Source organism: Ranitomeya variabilis, chromosome 1, assembly GCF_051348905.1.
Source record: "Ranitomeya variabilis isolate aRanVar5 chromosome 1, aRanVar5.hap1, whole genome shotgun sequence".
Classification (NCBI taxonomy): domain Eukaryota; kingdom Metazoa; phylum Chordata; class Amphibia; order Anura; family Dendrobatidae; genus Ranitomeya; species Ranitomeya variabilis.
The window spans coordinates 1,027,062,255-1,027,083,224 of NC_135232.1; the positions used below are offsets into that span (position 1 = coordinate 1,027,062,255).

At 40.6% G+C, this 20,970-nt stretch overlaps 1 protein-coding gene across 6 annotated transcripts in view; it reads right to left on the minus strand.

Moving 5' to 3' along the window:
- Nucleotides 1-20,970, minus strand: part of SORBS2 (sorbin and SH3 domain containing 2) — a 298,577-nt gene that overhangs the window by 102,630 nt on the left and 174,977 nt on the right. For all 6 annotated transcript variants that reach the window (XM_077279625.1, XM_077279629.1, XM_077279627.1 and 3 more), the window contains 2 exons: nt 13,373-13,505; nt 8,799-8,968 (listed from right to left, as the gene is read on the minus strand). In XM_077279625.1, the coding sequence (XP_077135740.1) occupies nt 8,799-8,968; nt 13,373-13,505 (303 nt within the window). The remainder of the gene's footprint in view (nt 1-8,798; nt 8,969-13,372; nt 13,506-20,970) is intronic.

Genomic DNA, 20,970 nt, shown 5'->3' on the forward strand with positions numbered 1-20,970 from the left:
ATAATTTGGGGGCGATTCACGAAGAGTGGACTGCTGCTGGAGTCATTGCTTCAAGAGCCACTACACACAGATGTATCCAGGACATGAGTTACAAGTGTCGCATTCCAAGTGTCAAGCCACTCATGACCAATAGACAAGGCCAGAAGTGTCTTACCTTGGCCAAGGAGTAAAAGAACTGAACTGTTGCTCAGTGGTCCAAGGTGTTGTTTTCGGATGAAAGTAAATGTTGCATTTCATTTGGCAATCACGGTCCCAGAGTCTGGAGGAAGAGTGGAGAGACCACAAGCCAAGCTGCTTGAGATCTTGTGTGAAGTTTCCACAATCAGTGATGGTTTGGGGAGCCATGTCATCTGCTGGTGTAGGTCCACTGTGTTTTATCAAGACCAAAGTCAGCGCAGCCGTCTACCAGGAAATTTTAGAGCACTTCATGCTTCCCTCTGCCGACGAGCTTTTTGGATATGAAAATTTCATTCTCCAGCAGGACTTGGCACCTGTCTACACTGCCAAAAGTACCAATACCTGGTTTAAAAATAACAGCATCACTGTGCTTGATTGGCCAGCAAACTCGCCTGACCTTAACCCCATAGAGAATCTATGGGGTATTGTCAAGAGGAAGCTGAGAGACACCAGATCCAACAATGCAGATGAGCTGAAGGCTGCTATCAAAGCAACCTGGGCTTCCATAACACTTCAGCAGTGCCACAGGCTGATAGCCTCCATGCCACGCCGCAATGATGCAGTAATTGATGCAAAAGGAGACCCGACCAAGTATTGAGTGCATTTACTGAACATACATTTCAGTAGGCCAACATTTCGGATTTTAAAATAATTTTTCAAGCTGGTGTTATAAAGTATTCTAATTTACGGAGTTAATAACCTTTGTGTTTTCATTGGCTGTAAGCCATAATCATCAACATTAACAGAAATAGATCACTCTGTTTGTAATGACTAATATATGAGGTTCACTTTTTGTACTGAAGAATTGAAATTAATTTTTTGATGATATTCTAGTTTAGTGAGAAACACTTGTATGCATGTGTCTGTATAAAGGTGCTCTGTGTAAACACATATGCCTATATGTATGTGCTCTGTGCATGTGTATGTATGTGTGCTGTGTATACATATATGTTTATATATACACATACATGTTTTTGTATGTACTCTGTATGTACATGTTTGTATGTGCTCTATACATAGAAACACACGTGGTCAAAATAGTTGGTACCCCTCGTTTAATGACAGAAAACTCCATAACGGTCACAGAAACAACTTGAATCTGACAAAAGTAATAATAAATAAAAATCTATGAAAATGAACAAATGAAAGTCAGACATTGCTTTTCAACCATGCTTCCACAGAATAAAAAAAAAAATAAGACTCGTGAAATAGGCCTGGAATCCTTATCTTAATATTTTGTTGCACAACTTTTTGATGCAGTCACTGCAATCAAACGATTCCTGTAACTGTCAATGAGACTTCTGCACCTCTCGACAGGTATTTTGTCCCACTCCTCAAGAGCAAACTGCTCCAGTTGTCTTGTGTTTGAAGGCTGCCTTTTCCAGACGGCATGTTTCAGCTCTTTCCAAAGATGCTCAGTAGGATTTAGGTCAGGGCTCATAGAAGATAACTTCAGAATAGTCCAATGTTTTCTTCTTAGCCATTCTTGGGTGTTTTTAGCTGTATGTTTTGGGTCATTATCCTGTTGCAAGACCCATGACCTGCGACTGAGACCAAGCTTTCTGACACTGGGCAGCACATTTCTCTCTAGAATCCGTTGATAGTCTTGAAATTTCTTTGCACCCTGCACAGATTATAGACACCCTGTGCCAGATGCAGCAAAGCTGCCCCAGAACATAACAGAGCCTCCTCCATGTTTCACAGTAGGGACAGTGTTCTTTTCTTGATATGCTTCATTTTTCCATCATTGAACATAGAGCTAATGTGCCTTGCCAAAAAGTTCCATTTTTGTCTCATCTGTCCATAGGACATTCTTCTAGAAGTTTTGTGGCTTGTCAACTTGTAGTTTGGCAAATTTCAGTCTGGCTTTTTATGATTTTTTTTTCGACAATAGTGTCCTCCTTGGTGGTCTCCCATGAAGTCCACTTTGGCTCATACAATGACGGATGGTGCAATCTGACACTGATGTTCCTTGAGCTTCAAGTTCACCTTTAATCTGTTTAGAAGTTTTTCTGGTCTCTTTTGTTACCATTCATATTTTCTGTCTCTGATTTGTCATCAATTTTTCTCCTGCAGCCACGTCCAGGGGGTTTGGCTACAATCCCATGGAGCTTAAATTTCTGAATAATATGTGCAGCTGTAGTCACAGGAACATCAAGCTGCTTGGAGATGGTCTTATAACTTTTACCTTTAGCATGTTTGTCTATCATTGTCTTTCTAATCTCCTGAGACAACTGTTTCCTTTGCTTTCTCTGGTCCATGTTGAGTGTGATGCCATGTCACCAAACATCACAATGAGTATCTGTAGCCCTATATACAGGCCCATTCACTGATCCCAAGATTGTAGACACCTGTGATGGTAGTTAGTGGATACACATTGATTTAACATGTCTCTTGTCACATTATTTTCAGGGGTAACATGTCCAGGTCTATTTCATGAGTTTTATTTATTTTTTTTTAATTCTGTGGAAGCATGGTTGAAAAGCAATGTCTGACTTTCATTTGTTCATTTTCATAGATCTTTTAGTTATTATTACTTTTCTCAGATTCAAGTTATTTCTGTGACCATTGTGGTTTTTTCTGCCATTAAACGAGGGGTACCAACAATTTTGATCACGTGTGTAGATGTGTGTGTGCGCATATGTGTGTGTACACGTGTGTGTGTATACATGTGTGTATGTGTAATATACAGTGTTTGTGTCACATACCGTGTCTGTAGCATCCATTTATAAATCCCATGTGCACAGAACAGTTCATAGGAGTAAACATGTTGGCAATCGGCCAACGAACAAGCAAAATGCTGCTCATTCATCAGGTCACTGAATTGTTTATATAGTTACATAGGTTGAAAAAAGACCTAGGTCCATCAAGTTCAACCTTTCTCCACCAAGTGTACATTTCGTCACTAAATTCATTATAACCCACAATGTTATGTGTATCAAGGAAATCATTCAGCCTTTTTTTAAAAGCTGTTATAGTGTCTGCCATTACTACCTCTTGTGGTCGGCATTCCACAGTCTGACTGCTGTAACTGTAAAGAACCCTTTCTCATTTAGCTGCCGGAATCGCCTTTCTTCCACCCGTATTGAGTGCCCCCCTAGTCCTCAGGACAGTCCTTGGAAGGAATAAGTCATGTGCCAGTCCTTTGTACTTGCCACACATATATTTACATATGTAAATGAGATCTCTTCTGAGGCGTCTTTTGTCTAAGCTAAACAAGCCCAACTTTTCCAACCTCTCCTTATATGAGAGGCCTTCAATCACTTGTAATAATCTAGTTGCTGACTTTGAACTGATTCTAACTTCTGAATATCTTTTTTAAAATGTGGAGCCCAAAACTGGATCCCATATTCCCGAGGTGGCCTCACCAGTGATTTATAGAGGGGAAGTAATATGTTGGGATCATGGGATTTTATTAGTGATGAGCAAGTATACTCGTTGCTCAGGTTTTCCCGAGCACGCTCGGGTGACCTCCAAGTATTTGTTATTGCTCGGAGATATAGTTTTCATCGCCTCAGTTGCATGATTTACGGCTTCCAGATAAGCTGAATACATGTGGGAATTCCCTAACAGACAGGCATTCCTCACATGTATTCAGCGTATCAGGAAGCTGTAAATCATGCAACTGAGGCGATGAAAACTATATCTCCGAGCAACAACAAAGACTCGGAGGTCACCCGAGCAACGAGTACACTCGCTCATCACTAGATTTTATCTCTTTTTATACATCCTAAAATTTTGTTTGCTTTTGTGGCTGCTGCTTATAGGGGGCAAAAATAATTGTTCTTGGCAGCACATCGCCCAGTATAGACTGCAGATGTGTTGCTGATAACATGCTATGGGTGGGGACAGATTAGTCTACTGGTGATCGCTCTGTTCGCATCATTCTTCCTCAGCCTGTGTAAAAAGGCTGGTAACCAGCACCAAACGACAATATTGTCAATCGTGCTCATCTAACAGTCTGAACTCAGCGCATATAAATGCAAACTAAATGCTTGTGTGTGATAATGCAATATATTAGCATTTAGGGCACCACATTAAACTCTTGCCTAGGACTCCATCTTGTATAAAACTGGCCCTGCATACAGTTTCACCAATTTTATATTTTGACAGATTAGCCTTATGGACACAGTGATACCAAATGTGCTGATTTTTATTAGTTTATGCTTAATTTTATATATTCTTATATTATTTTTTTGATTGAACCTTTTATTTTTTACATAAGTTTTTTGATCCCTTTAGAGGACTTGAACTTGTGATCGTTTGATTGTGTGTACTTTATATGACTCAGCCACTGGGTACAAATCCCACCAAGGACAACATCTGCAAGGAGTTTGTATGTTCTCTCAGTGTATGTGTGGGTTTCCTCCGGGTTCTCCGGTTTCCTCCCACATTCCAAAGACATACTGATAGGGAATTAAGATTGTGAGCCCCATCTGGGACAGCGATGTCTGTAAAACGGAACATGCAGAAGTCTTTTACTGTAATTTGACAGAGCCCAATGGTCATCACTACAAGGCAATGAATTCCATTGGGCGCTGTCACAGTTTGAAATCTGTTTTTTGCTCCTATGATAAAAAAGTAATATGGATTTCATACTAAATATGTGAAAAGACCTAACATTAAAGCTCATTTAGATGCGGATAAGTTTTAGCTTCATTGATAACAGTAATAGTACAATAATGGTGCGTGGTTACTGTACTAGCACGGTAAATGGCACATTATCCCACATAAACCGGTAATTATTATTTTTTGTGATAATGCAATTTCTTTCATCTTACTGCCTTTGGAATTTCATATTTGTATTTCAGCTGAATATATTCTCCAGCGTCTATCAAATCACATCTTAAACCAACCTGGATAAAAATTTTATAAAATATAAACTGACTCCATTGTATTCTCTACAGATATTTCAGGATAAAATTAGATCATGGGATTAGAGAAATGGGTTCATAGACATAAAAAAAGGAACCTGGCAGGTTCTTATTTTTAGAAAATATAAAAACATATTTATTTTATTTTAAACTCTCACATCCACTGTGATGAGGATAAAATTAGTGATGAGCGAGTATAGTCGTTGCTCGGGTTTTCCCGAGCACGCTCAGGTGGTCTCCGAGTATTTATGACTGCTCGGAGATTTAGTTTTTGTTGATTCAGCTGCATGATTTACAGCTGCTAGCCAGCCTGAGTACATGTGGGGGTTGCCTAGTTGCTAGGGAATCCCCACATGTAATCAAGCTGTCTAGTAGCCGCAAATCATCCAGCTGCGGCAAGGAAAACGAAATCTCTAAGCAGTCACAAATACTCGGAGACCACCTGAGCTTGCTCAGGAAAACCCGAGCAACGAGTATACTCGCTCATCACTAGATAAAATGTGCTTGATTTAACTTTTTTTTTTACCAATGACATGCATGTACAGTATGCAATATAGTGAAATATTCGTCCTCATTCGAACACCATTTACATTGTACTTACAGGTATGGCCTATAACATAACATTGAGTAACTTTAATGAATGTTCACTGCCTTGCTTATCTTGGACCCACCCGGATTTACAGGATTGCACTCACAATTTTGCTGGTTTATATTGGAAACAGTCTGCAAACTATTCAGCTTATATCCCCCTGCAACAGCTTAGATCCAACATGTCTACATTAGGGGAAGTGCATGAGCCAAGTTGAGCCCTTCAGATGGTTTTCTGCCAGGACTGGAGGGGGAGCAGCAACTTTAGTCTCCAGCTCTGCACCGTGAATGTCCTTGTACACATTTGTGTCTTTGAGGATTGCAGTACTTCTTAGTTTTGTCACTTCTCTTATCTTCTGTACATGAGGGCTGCACATTGCCACTTTTGTTATCCTGTAAATATGGACACCAGACAGTAGCACTTCTTTTATCCTGTACTGTATAAATAGCCATAGAGGAGAAGTACAACTTTTCCTCTCCTGTAGTCATGGCTTGAAATTGTTACAGAAAATGAAGTATATCTCCCAGAAAATTACTGAAATTACATATGTTTTGTTATACACGTCTATTTCCTTTGTGTGTATTGGAACACAAGAAAATGAGGAAAAAAAATTGCAAATTACAAAACCGCAAAAATGGGAGGAAAAAATTGTTGGCACTTTCAACTTAATATTTGGTTTGCACAACTTTTAGAATAAATAACTGCAATCAATCTCTTCCTCTAACCATCAACAAGCTTCTTACTGCTTTCAACTAGAATTTTGGATGACTGTTTTGCAAACTGCCCCACGTCTCTCATATTTGATGGATGCATTTTACCAACTGCAATTTTAAGATCTCTCCACAGGTGTTCAATGGGATTTAGATCCGCACTCATTGCTGGCCACTTCAGAACTCTACAGCGCTTTGTTTCCTTCCATTTCTGAGTGCTTCTTGAAGTATGTTTGGGGGTCATTGTTCTGCTGGCAGACCCATGACCTAGGACAGAAACCTAGCTTTCTGACACTGGGCACTACATTGTGACCCAAAATCCTTTGATAATCTTAAGATTCTTGAAGCCTTGCACACAGTCAAGGGACCTAGTTCCAGAGGTAGTAAAACAACCCCAAAACTTCTTTGAACCTCCATATTTGTCTGCAGATACTGTGTTATTTCCTTTGTAATACTCATTCCTTTTTTGGTAAACCGTAGAATGATGTCGTTTACTGAAAAACTCTATCTTGATCTCATCTGTCCACAAGATATTTTCCCAAAAGCAAACTGCAGTCTAGCTTTTTATGTTTGTGTCAGCAGTGGGGTTCTCCAGGGTCTCCTGCCATTCATTCAAATGTCGACATATAGTTCACGCTGACACTGATGCATCCTGAACCTGCAGGACAGCTTGAATTTCTTTGATACTTGATTGGGGCTGCTTATCCACCATCTGTTCGATCCTGCATTGCAACCTTGCATCAATTTCTCTGCCATCCACATCAAGGGAGATGAGCTACATTGCCATGTGTTCTAAATTTTTTAATTATGTTGCACACCGAGGACAAAGGAACATTAAGTTTTCTGGAGATGGATTTGTAACCTTGAGATTGTTAATATTTTTCAACAATTTTGATTCACAAGTCCTCAGCCAGTTCTCTTCTCCACTTTCTGTTCTCCATGCTTAGTGTGGCACAGTCAGACACACAATGCAAAGATTGAGTTAACCTCCCCTTTTACCTGGTTTTGGGTGTGATTTTCATATTGCCCACACCTGTTCCTTGCCACAGGTGAGTTTGCATGAGCATTACATGCTTGTTGTTTACCCACAATTTTGGAAAGGTGGCAATAATTTTGTCCTGCCCATTTTTGGGGATTTGTGTGAAACTCTAGCCAATTTGCCATTTTTTTCCTTAGTTTTTTTTTGTGTTGTTCAAATACACAAAGGAAATAAACGTGCATATCAAAACACTCGTAACTGCAATAATTTTCTGGGAGAAACACTTAATTTTCTGGCACAATTTCATGGGTGCCAGCACATGCACAGTCCTACTTCTCATGTACCGTGTCAGGAACACCACGTGACTCAGATACAACTTTTAAGGGGTACTTTGCTTTTCACACTCACTCATCCACTCACCTTAGCAAGAGGCTAAGTATGAACTAAGCACACCCCACAGCAAGTTCACATGTCCACACCACTCTTCTTGCTGCCACCCAAGACCTGGGTAATACACTAGTACACCTTCACATCCAGCTTTCAAGTACCAAGCAGTAAAACTTCTGGTGCTGTAGCAGTTACACCGCTCAACTCCGCTATATTTTCCCTCTTTGATGTTTGGGTACAACAAGGAACAAACTTCTACACACAGAAGACGATGCTTCCAGGCGTGCAGTGATATCGGATTTATACTCGCATAATTCATAACATATTGGTCATTGCACAGTACCACTTTGCTTATCCCATATAAATTACCACTGCACAGTACCACTTCTCGTGTGCCCAATACATGGTCATTGCATGGGATCACTTCTCTTTTACTGCATTTATTAGCATTAGACAGTGACATTTCCCAATTGCCATTTGACTTTTTGTCTCAGGCAAATAATGGCGCCACGCAAACCAGAGTAACTGATGTAAAGACTACGGCTCGATTCATCAAGAGGCCAAGCTGGAGTCAGATGCTCCAGATTCAAGGCTCACTAAGAGGAGCACGCTTCTTAATGAATCTGACGCATCTGAAATGAACAAAAGTAAGATGTGTGGAGTAAGGAACGATGCCACTCATCATGAATTTGATGAGCGAGGGTTGCCATACCCCCGACCCAGCTGCAACCACTTAGTTGGAGATGGGAGAAGCTGACATGACACCGCAGCAAAGTCGCAAAGTTTTAGTGCAACCTTGTGTTCTACCAAAATTTTGTGACTTTTCAAAGCTTTTTATGCCTGAATTCTGGAGTAAAAGCTTTGATGAATCTGACACTATAAGATTGCAAATTTCTAAAGCAAGATCTTTGCAGACACTAAGCTAGCAGAATTATGAATGCTGGACTATAATATTGGCTGTAATTTACAGTCAGTACAGGATAGATAGTAGCATATTACAAAATTACTTGATTGTTTATATTAAGTGTAAACTAAAAACATTTGTCAACCATCATATAGACATAATACATTTTGACTCCTACCGTCCTAATGGCTGTTGGTATCCCCGATTCATCGACAGGTCCAATCCCTGTATAATGTGGTGCTTTAATAACAGTGACTTTTTTCTCTTCTTCTGAGGTCCTGCAAATTGGTATAGTGCTGCTGCTCCGGATCACATCTGACTGGTACTGGGAGAACGACTCTGTAGAGTCTGTATCACAATGGAAAATGTAGATTTTATTTCATTTTCATTGACAAGATTATCATACAGAACTATTACAAAGAATGGCAAAATAGCCCTTTTATGGTTTAACGGGCAGACAATCCAGTTTATTAAAAATACATATCAGTAGAATATATAAACTAAACAACCAACAGCAATAAAACATAATATACCATATAATCATGTAGCTAGGAACAGGTATGATTCAGAAGGAATAAGGGCACCTGGAAAAGTAGAGACTGACCCCTAAAAAAGGAACATGGACTGTTATAAAGTCTTACAGTAACCCCACTTTACATGTAATATTATTATTATATATTTTTATAGCGCCATTAATTCCATGGCGTTTTACATGTGAAAAGGGGGCAAATATAGACAAACACAATAAAGATGAGCAAAAAACAAGGCACTAACAGGTACAAAAGGAGGGAGGACCCTGCCAACGAGGGATCACAGTCTGCAGGACCCACTGTTTGGCATTGTTAAAACTTTCCACAAAGCCTCAGAGCCAGAGCCCATGTTAATTAAATCTGCCCAATCTCCTATAATGTTTCTGCACCAAAATACAAAATAACAATCTGCTCCGATTACATTTTTGCTCCGTTTTTTTAATGTATTTTTGATGCAGACCTGAAGCAGTATTTTTTTTTGTGTTTTTTTAATGCATAATTGCAGGTATCCTCTGCACTTAAACATGCAATTGTGTTTTTAACATGCATTTTTTTTCTGGCTTCCTATAGAAGCCTAATGAAAAAAAGACTTAAAAAAGCCAAGTTCAACAGCATCTTAAACACACAGTGGGTATATGTTTTCTTGAAATCACACAGACTTTGCTTGAACTGTTAAATGTTGGCTATTTTCGGCACAAAAATAAACGCAGCGCTTATGCTATGCAAAAGATTTTTTTTGGTCTGTACCATTGTTTATAAACGCAGCAAAAAAATGAAACTTGGCATTCTTCAAAGAGGAGGGAATTACGTCAATAATTCACACTTAGAACTATTATTTTTGTAGGTCAAAAAACTCCAACACAAACCCCATAAATTACCACGCTCCGTGTATGGACCGATGGAGGTCTCTGAATCACTGAAAATTCTCCTGCCCTGTCCACGGGGCCAATCTGTGGTTATACATACATAAATGTGGTCATAACTGTCCTCTTGTCCCAGTCTAGCCCTGCGCTTAGTTTATCATCTAAGCCTTGCAGTCTTGTATTTTATGTCTTTCATTGAGAAGTGCCAACTTTATCTACCTGAATCATTGTAAAAATTCCCGCCATCAGAATACATGATAGAAGCGAGAAGTAAATGGATTCTGTTGAGAAGCAGATTTTTATTTTCTGTCAGCGAGATATTGCGGCCGGGTGCCGACGGTGATGTGGAAAAGCTTGTACATTGGACAGAACGGATGAGAGATTATGAAATAACTCTTGCGTTACTCTACACACCGACAGACATCAGGCGTCGCTGGTGCAGCTAATATCATACCCACCAGAGACGTTATCATCTTGCTTTTACTACGTTTCTAGAGCCATGACACCGGATCTTTTTTCTTGCCGGTCTTTAATGAGCAAAGATTTCCCATGATTCATTACCCTTCGCGGTCATACAACATCCTCCAGCACCACAATGGGACATTTCATTTTTTAAGCTCGTGAGTATAAAAGGTTACACAAATTAGGGTGGGCCCTGGAGGCCAGTGAAAAGCAACGTCAAGAACAATAAGTGTTTCAAATAGGGCACGCAGAAGGCAATTGTCTGATTCTGGCAGAATATCAGAGGTCTCTTTTGTTTCAGAATCTCCTCTTTGTAGTTACGCTGAAATTATCCACATTCCTGCTGCAGCAGACAGGACATATTCACATAGGAGCAGCCTCCTGACGCACCTCTTTACACCCATCCACCCTATTGTTACACTGGTAATTGCACTCACTAATTTTCATTAATCTTTAAGAAGAAATCAAGTCACTAAGATTATAATTATGGCTTTTAAAAAAAAAGCTTAGCAGGTGAAGAACCTGCACCAAGAAAGACTGTAAAAGGAAGACGCCAATTTTTTTTCCACCTTGTGTCTTAATTAGAAAGTACTGGTAAGCTTGTAAACCAGACTACATAAGGAGAGACCCTAATAGAGTACCAAAGGTTTAATGAGGGCAGCGCCATTTGGAGCCGGTTACTTAAAGTCTCAGTGTTCATGTAACATTTTAGTGGATGTAAAAAGCTCCACAGGCTTGCCCCCAAACTATAATTCCTAGCTTACTGTCTTTGCTGTTGCTGCATATTCCCGGGATGGATGTGGGATTTAAACATTCAGTTCAAAAGAATTCAAGTTCAAGAATCTTTCCTCCCTGTCCAACCATCTGATTACATTGGGCTGTCCAAAAATACTCTATTCTGCCCCATGCAGGGTTGTGAATGCTGACAACACGAAAGAAATGTGTATTCTGAGCCTCAGATGTCACCACATTATGGCGCCACAAGAAGACATTTTTGGAATGAAAGATATACAAGAAAAGTTGCTGCATGTGCAGAGAGGGACATTTTATGTAACCCCAGATCAACTCCTTTAAAGGGAACCAGTTATGATGTTTTCCCTATAACAGCCATGTTCTTGAGCCGTTTAATACATTCCTATCAAGCCCCCTATATCACCCAGTTAGCGCCATATACCTTGATAACCTGGATAACTTGTAAGCTATTTTATATAAGGTACCGTATATGCCGCTGCTTGAGTATATAGTAGGCCGGTTAGGAATTAAAAGGCTTGGTGGTGACAGCTTATATAAGATCTCATGGTACGATCTCTTTAGAGTCAGGACCTATTTCTTTATTAGCAAATTCACAAATAATACACAAGTTCTGTATAGATCAGTGTTTCCCCACACTCCAGTCCTCACGGCCCCCCAACAGATCAGGTTTGCATGAATTCCATAGTGTTGTACAGGTGAGAGAATTCCTGATGCCTTGACGAAATACTGCCATCACCAGTGCAATACTAACAAAATCCTGAAAACATGACTTGTTGATGGCCGTGAGGACTGCGGTTTTTGAAATACTGGTATAGATGGAGGGCGAGTTCTTTCTGGTGAAACCAGTACCAGATATTATGTCCAATCTCTTTTCAGAACGGTCTTCAACAAATAAGTTAGTAAATAGAAGTACTGAATCTTACAGGTAAGGAGTAAGGCTGGACAAACACTGGACAGCAAGCTAATTATTCTACAATTCTTACATGGACAGACATGGCATGCTTCATTTTGTATCTGGGCTTTAATAAACCAGCATGCTGCCAGTAGGAGCAGCAGTGTTATGACGAACAGCAGTGCGGTGTAGTGCCTGGTGCCGTACTGTATGGGGAGCCACCAGGTAAGCCGTCTATTTCTATCTACTCATGTACACACTTTTATGAGTTATCCCCAGGATATTACACCTAGGCGTGGTGATCTGCACAAATATAACATAAAGGTAAATCAGAGACTATAATAAAGTCTACTGCAGAAAACACAGCATTGAGCAAACATTTGGTCAGATTACATATAGCAGGAGATGGGCCTTCACAACACCACTAAATGAGGGAACATATTTAAGCTTTTATCTACCTCACTAGGGTACAACTCTATAAATATGCACTTCGTCTCTTTCACAGTTTTTTTCCTCATGTTCAGTTATATGACCTAGAAAGGTTTGTGAACAATAAACCTTTATATAGCTGCACTTTTGTCTTGGTCTGTCTCCTGCTCTGGTGCTACAGTCGTGGAGAATATAGTGGTGGTACACAAGTTGTGGCAGTCCATCTATGAAGATACTGAAACACTTCTAGGGGTGATGGTGGAAGTGCTCAAATCTAGAGATGAGCGAATAGGTTTGGCTCCCTCCTTATTCGGCAAGCTATAGCGCTTACCGAAGAAGCTGAGTGACAGTCACAACACACAGGCTCTCAATACATGTGTTGTGACTGTCACACAGCTGTGACACGTGCAGTTGCGGTGCCAAACAGCTGATCAGGAGCGCTCCATGTATCCAGGTTCCCACTGCAGCTTCTTCGGTAAGTGCTATAGTGTGCCGAATAAGGAGGGAGCCGAACATAATCCCTCATGTCTAGTCAAATCTATACAACGTTTTACACTATAAATCTTACCAGACAATATATACACAGTAATGCATATGTCATCTCCCTGTCACTGCTACAATCCCAGGCCAATGTATAATTTTCATAATTTTTAGTCCGCTAGTTCTAGTCTGCTACCATTTATTCTGATCACCTTTGAAGACTGAAAAAGAAAAACTGTTGTAACTAGGCACAAGTAAGTTATCTGCAGCGGGTATTTGGATCTTTACACTATTACACAAATAAAAATGAAACTGCACATATAAATACGCAGTGGACACCCACCTAATGTTCTGTTGTGTTGCATGACCGAAGAGTTATGTGATGGTGGGGAGGGGTACGTTGGAGAGAATGGTCTTTGAAAGTGACTCATAGGACTGGCTGGGCTCCCTGAATTCCCATTAACTGTGACTGGAGTCTGTGAAAAAAAAGAGAAAGTTGTTATAAGGTCAATTTAAAAGGGTCATAGTGAAGAGCAAGCTGTGGTGTTTAACTAGAAAATCAAGCCTTGCCAGCTAAACCAACCATAAAACCATCACTCCATCAGCACAACAATCACTACACAGCGGGTAAATGTGTTAGTTCGGTATGTTATATAGAAAGGGGCAAAAACAAGCTACAGATTATAATACATTTCATTACCATTAATATGAAACAATTCTTCTATGTGAGCTTATTCAATATACAAGGTGAGCCAACATCATTGTACATCTATGCAAAGTCTTCTTCCATGCACCCAATGGCCAGACACTGAAGGTCAAACTGAAGGTGGTTGACTTACTGCATTATGAGGGGCTAAGATGTGGTCCTTGTCTCTACCCATTACCACACATTGGATTCAAAGACCTGTGTCATCCTGAGCTTGTAGGAAAGAGAGGACCTTAAAAACTCAATGAAATGGGGTTTTTTTCCTGTTTGCTATAAAGAAATTGGAAAACATGTGAAAAGGACATTGCTCCGATCCCTTCCGATCAAACAGCTAAAGTACAACAAGGAGAGCAATGAAGAAAATCAGCTTGGCACTTTCCAAGGAAATTAAAACTTGATTTTCTTATTGGCAGTGGTGGGGATCTGGAAAACAGAGAGAGTACGACCGATGGCAGAGAAAGTGCAATGTGTCTGTGCGACATTTCCATAAACTTTTTTTTTTGTAACACAGCAATATTCAGTATTTTGGGGGGCGGTTTGAGACAAAGTTTGAGAGGGCTGTTTGAGAGAAGGGGGCGGTTTGAGACAAATAAGAGATCTGACAGGTTCCATTTAAGTTCTGAAGCCTATAAACGTAACATATGACTCATGCTATTTTTTCCAACCTTCAGTCTATATATTATTGCAATGTTTTAGGCCATTATACCTGATCAACATGGCATCCCATAATACTCAAGCAAGTACTCCACTGACAGTATGTGCAGCACATTTAATAACGGTGTTAGATGCTTGATTCTTGATGAATAATTACAATCCCACAGGCTGAAAGCAATTAAGAACACCGGCAGGCGACGTCAATGTACTGCAAGCGCTTGCTGTTCTCACAGCTGTTCCAGCATTTATTGTCTTGCGCACAGCTCGCAGAACCACTTGTGAGCATTATGCTTTCAACCTCAGCAACCATTAAAGCATAGAAAAGGTTTTTATTTATTGTGTGGAGGGTTTATTAAACCAAACAAACATGTCACAGGGGTAAAATGCGGAATTTCATTTGTCATGAATTCAACCTGGACAACACAGTATAAAAAGCACAGTTATGATTATCTCTATAGTGTCATACACCACTGCTTGCAGATAATGCCCTTACATCTGCCCCTGTCTACAGAGGAGGTCACAATCCGAAATACATGCACACTATGCTCATTATTCCTCCGCTATAGCCGATTCTGGATGTGAGGGGACGTTTTCGGTAAACATTGAGAGAACATTTAGATTAAATGGGTTGTCAACTACTAGGAAAACCCCTTCTTGATCTAAATATTTGGCCCCGATAAAAAAAGCTTATACTCTTCTCCCGTGCCGGCGCTGTTCCAACATGGTCAGCACTCGCGTTCCCAGGGCTCTCGAGCGGTGTTATGACACGGGAGCCCGATGTCCAATCAGTGCTGGTGTCGCTTTCTCCGCCTTCATATGAATTAAAGAGGAAGTGAAAGAGCAGCCGCAGCTCGGACTTCCTGTTCAATTTGTACAAAGGCGGCGACAGTGACGCCAGCTCACGTGTAATAACACCGCATGAAAGCCCTGGGAACGCAAGTGCCAACACTGCTGGAACGGGGCCAGCATGGGAGAAGACTACAAGTTTTATTTTATCAGGGCCAAACATTTAAAATAGATCAAGACGTTGTTGTCCTAGTAGTGAACTACCCCTTTAAGTTCCCACAATGAGTTTTCGTAGAGATTCTTGATGCTGTATTTTCACTGAGCAAAAAGAAAAGCAGCGTGTTAGGGTCTGTGCACACGTTAAGTATTTGCTGCAGAAATTTTTGCACCATTTCTACATCTCTTCGGAGAAAAAAAGGCAGCATAAAATAAGCACTTTTTTGGCACATTTTTTTTAATGCTTTTTTTGCTGCAAAATTTTCCCTACTCATTAGTATGGATGAAATCTTCAGCAAAAACGCTGAAAGAATTGATATGCTGCAGATTTAAGTCTGCTCTAAATTTGTAAGTAAAAAATAAGTAACATGTGCATGAGACTTCTAGGACTAGAAAACCCTTCAGGTTTTTCTTTTACAAAACTGCGTAGAAAAAAAACAAGACAAAAGCAACGCGTGCACAGACCCTTACGTGTTCGAAATTTGCAACATGACTGCGGGTACGCTGTGTTCTATGTGCAGACTTTCTTCATAAAATTAAATTACATGCAAAAAAACTGCATCATCAAAAACATGATAAAAACAAACATAAAAAAAGCAAAACAATTGAAAATGCAATGAAATTGCAAGTAACCTAATTTACATAGTAGGTACAGAAGTGCTGCAGAAAATCTGCAACGCCAAAATACTCATCATGGACACGTAGCCTTAAACTCCATGCAAATGTATCAACCCTAGATCTGCCCCCAGGGTCCAGGGCCGGACTGGTCATCTGCCGAATGCCAGAAGGGCCTGTCTGATGGTGGGCTGCCTTGTCTGCTACATTGTTAACAGAATCGGTGTTCTCAAGACATCCGTACTGTTAAGAGTTTTGACGGAGCACAAAGTTGCTGACTCCGTCACTTACCCCAGCAGGCCACGGGTGTCATTAGAAATATTGGTCTATTAGTAAATTTTCCTTTCCTCCATCCAAGGTAATATTAGTAATCTATCCCATCTGGTTCATGGGGACAGGGACAACATGGGCCTGTGTGATTTCAAATGCCAGGACTGAATTTCAGCCCCAGTCCGTACCTGCCAGGGTCCTTTTAGCCCACATAAGAAATCTAAAACTATTAAACATCTTGGGCATGCTTGGATAATATGTTTGAGTCCCTGTGACTGCATGTTAGACAGGCACAACGCATGCGGGGATTACCTAACAAACAGGTAACTCCCGCATGTGTTGCGACAACAGCAAATCATGCAGCCGCAGGGACTTGAACATATTATCTGAGCACACTGTGATTATAGGCCATTCTAGTCCTCTTCTGCGCACACCACACACGACTCACACTACATCTTCCATATGGACTGTGGGGCTACGTTTGCACGACGAGGTTTTCGGGAGTTTTGATGTTGCAGATTTTCTGCATCCATATGTACCTTGCATTTTTTTCAAAATGCACAACATCAAAAACTGATCATGGGAACTTCTCTTACGTCACTTTTTCAATACAAGAGTATGAGACTGAAATAACGGAAGATATCGGGAGAGCTGTCTAGATAGAACTGCGGTCACATGGCAAAGAAGAAGATCGGAACAGGACTGGGAATGGGAAAAGACGTTGATCGTTTCGGACTTTAATACATGCACTGTGCCCATAACAACAATGGCTGAGGAGGTACATCATGTACATATTCCTATTTCTGTAGAAAACGCATCTGTTTTGCTTTCTATGCAGATATTGCCCTGTTAGTACAAACCTAAACTGGATTTCTTAAGAGAACACATCACTAGCAAACCGCTCTGATGTTCCTTCATAGACACATGAAATATTGCAGACAAATATCATTTTACTGTTATCACAGCAAATCCTGTAGTTCTGCATGAAGGTACGCCGTATTAGGTAAAGCTTACTCCACATTTCAGCTTTGTAATCACAAAGCAAACCTGAGAATCCGAGGACTAATCTGTAATCAGATATGTTTGACTTTCCATGCGCCAATGCACAGCCTAGTTCTGTAGACCAAAAATACTTCATAGGCTGGAAATCCAGCAAAGCAAGAAATGGGCCCCAAAAAATTCTCATGACCGTCATTCTGGAGTTTAAAATACTCCAGTATATGACGGTGTGTTCCTTTATTGTGGATGACCCTACACCTATCGGGCATTTTACCCTCATCTTCCATGACTCTACAATAACTACATCTAGTGTTTCGAATGCATAGTGACTATACAATGTAATCTCAGCATTAGGCAGGGGTCACACTAGGGTATAACATCGGATGCGAGATGATATTATAACCCTCGGCTACAGCTTTGCTGCGAGTGTGATCCAAGTGTCAGTGTGAAGGAGACGGAGAAAGTAATTTCTCCATCTCCTCTATTGCAGATGTCAGCGGGAATCACACTGCACTCGGGTGATATCTGAGTGCAGTGAGATGTTTCACACGCACCCATAGACATATATGGGTGCGTGAGATCCGAATTTGGCATGCAATCACAGTATGCCGCATTTTTTTCTGTAGGATCGTGATTTGCCATCTTCTCCATTCAATCTGTAAATATTGGACTGCACTCAGGTGTCATCAGAGGACGGACCGATTTTTTTTCACAGACCCATGGACATGAATGGCTGAGTGCAATCGGAATATCAGAGGCAAATTTTGAATGCTGTGACCTTTTTCTCGGATCACTGGATCCATGGGAAAAATCAGATATGTGAACAGCCTCATTGAATAAAATTGGTCCGAGGGTGATCCGATGTTTAGACAGATTGCACTAGGACTGAAACGATGGTCGTCTGCACAAGTCCTCAGAAAAACAGTTTACAAAATTAACAGAATCTAAAAAATTAAATTCATCCACAATTATTTTCTCATTCCACGGCAATGGTTAAGGGTAGTGGATTAATAGCAGGGTAGAAAGCTTAGAGAATTGTTTGTGCTGGACAGAGAGTGATGATAGTAATTTTGCAGTGAACGCCATCACCGCCCCAGATCAAAGATATAGCCCTTAAAGTGACAGGTCTTAAAATAATTACACACATTAACCTGGCAAAATGGCGAGTATGTGGTTCTACTGACAACGTTAAAGGGGAAGAAGTAGATGGCCTTTGGATATATATATAATTGCACATCTCCTGTTATTAATGTAGTAACCTAATTTACTATAAGCATGAAGTCATTTCCTATTAATGCTGTAATTATACTGCCAGCAGTACTTATAATCTATTAGACTTTACTTGTATTTAAGAAGTAAAACTTAAATCTGAGATTTAAAAAAAAACCAAAAAAACTATTTAAACAAAGAGAATCAGTCATCGTTTCTGACATGGAAAAAAAAGAGCCAAATGTGGTTTATCCGGTAGGCAACGAAGATCTAAATGGAAATATAATAATAAATGACGTTTGTGTCCGGAGTAAGAACTCTGGAATGACTGAAACGCGTTAGCTAAAAATCCAGAAATAAAAATCCTTTATTATACTTCTGTTTGGATCTTCATTGCCTCCCAGCAGCGCGGATAAACCACAGTTGGCGCCTTTTTTCCCTCTTTCCTGGTTGGATGACCCGTGGATCTCCAGCAGCTGTTTTCATGCGTATTAATGGTTGTGTCATACCATCTTATCAGGCTAGCATATCCTTTTTTTTGCAGAATTGTTATTCTCACATAAGACCTTATTTGCGCTTTTTTTGCTCCTAGTTTCTACCATATTGTTTCGGACATGTCTGCTTTAGTAAATATTTGTGTTCCTGTGAATTGACAATATGATGGAAAGTGATCAGATTTATTAGAACTCCTCCTGGAAGTATATGGCAGCCTTAGGGCTCACGCGCACAAGTATAAATCAGATTTTTTTATCGGACAGCACACTGACCCATGTTATTCAATGGGCAGCACTGACCGAAATGTTTGTGAAAAAAATCGCAACGTGCTGCGATTTGATTCTGAAATTAGATAAGACTCCACGATTCAAGTCTATGGGTGCGAGAAAACTAATCGGATGCCACAGTATAGCATCTGATTTTTATGGATACATTGCAATTCTGTACAATAGGAAATAGTCCTATAAATGATTCATAGCTGTTGAGTAAAAAAAATGGATCGTATACGGAACGGAGAAAAAAATATCGTTCCAGTTTTCTGGATGAGAATTTTTTTTTTTTTGCTGTGGTGTGACCCTTCCCTTGGTGTTACAATTCCCCATTTCCTCTTGTAAGGGTGTCCTTTATTGTGAGTCAATGACGTGACACATCCATCTGACTGCAAAGGCTTGTTCACACAACGTATTATTACGGGCATTTTTTGTGTGAAAAAATGCGTTTTACAGTGATGACAAAACAAATGAGATTTCTAAAGTTTCATTCACATGTTGCATTTTTTTTCCTCTTTTTTTTTTTTTTTTTAAAGTAGCATGTCAATTATTTTAGTATTTTTATAGCAGTTCTTAAACATCAAAATGAAAATGCATAGAATACAGACCATAAACACCCCTACTCTACGCTGCAGATTTCTGCAGATTTTCTGGCCAAATCCTATGTTTTTCATGTGTGATAAAGAAGTACTAAAAATGCTATATTCAGACATACCCCCCCTAAGGCTACGTTCCATGAGAAGCTTTTGTTGAGTTTTTGACGCTGCAGAACCTATCGCCGTATATACTCAAGGATAAGTATAAGCCAAGGCACCTACTTTTGCCACGGAAAACTGGGTAAGCTTATTGACTCAAGCATAAGCCAGGTGTGCATTGTCCCCCTCATCCCTCTCCTGCTATGCACCACTCCCCCTGTCCTGTCCTGGTATGCATGGCTCCCCCGGTCCAGGATTGCTCTGCTCCCCCGATCCACATGGCTCAGCTCCCCCGATCCGCATGGCTCGGCTCCCCCCTTCCCCAGGTTGTATGCATGGCTCACATTGCCCCCCCCCCTCCCCGTCATACTCACCCTCCTCGCACCTGCCTCTCCGTCCCTGAATCTCAGTTGTCCCAATGCCGGCGACTCTCCTCTGCTCAGCAGTCATGTAATACTGCTCATTAAGGTAATATGCGCTCCACGCCTATGGGAGTGGAGACGCGTCCATATTCATTGCCTTAATGAGCGGTACCAGGTGACCGCTGAACACAGAAGAGGAGAGCCGCTGGCGCCGACACAATGGAGATGCAGGGACGGAGATGCGATGGAGGGTGAGTATGATGTCTTCTGTTAGCTGGTGGCTGCACCTGTCACTGTGCCACAGCCACCGGCTCCTGCCGCTGCTACGCCGCTCCCCCACCAGCGTTCTGGACAATTGACTTGTGAATAAGCCGAGGGGGGCGTTTTCAGCACAAAAAATTGTGCTTATACACGAGTATATGCGGTATAAGTGCTTTTTTATTGTGTTTTTCTGTGCGTTTTTTAACATGCGTTTGTTATCGTGTTTTTGCTGCTGCAGTTTTTGTCTCCTGTTGGTGTGTCATGCTTTAAAAAAAGCTGCTTTGTTTTTGATACTTCCTGGTATTTGGCTTTGACAACACTTTATTGATATACCTCGGTGTGCATTAAATGGTTTTTTGATGCAGATCCCTAGAGAGGAAGGTCACAAATGACCACCATTTCTT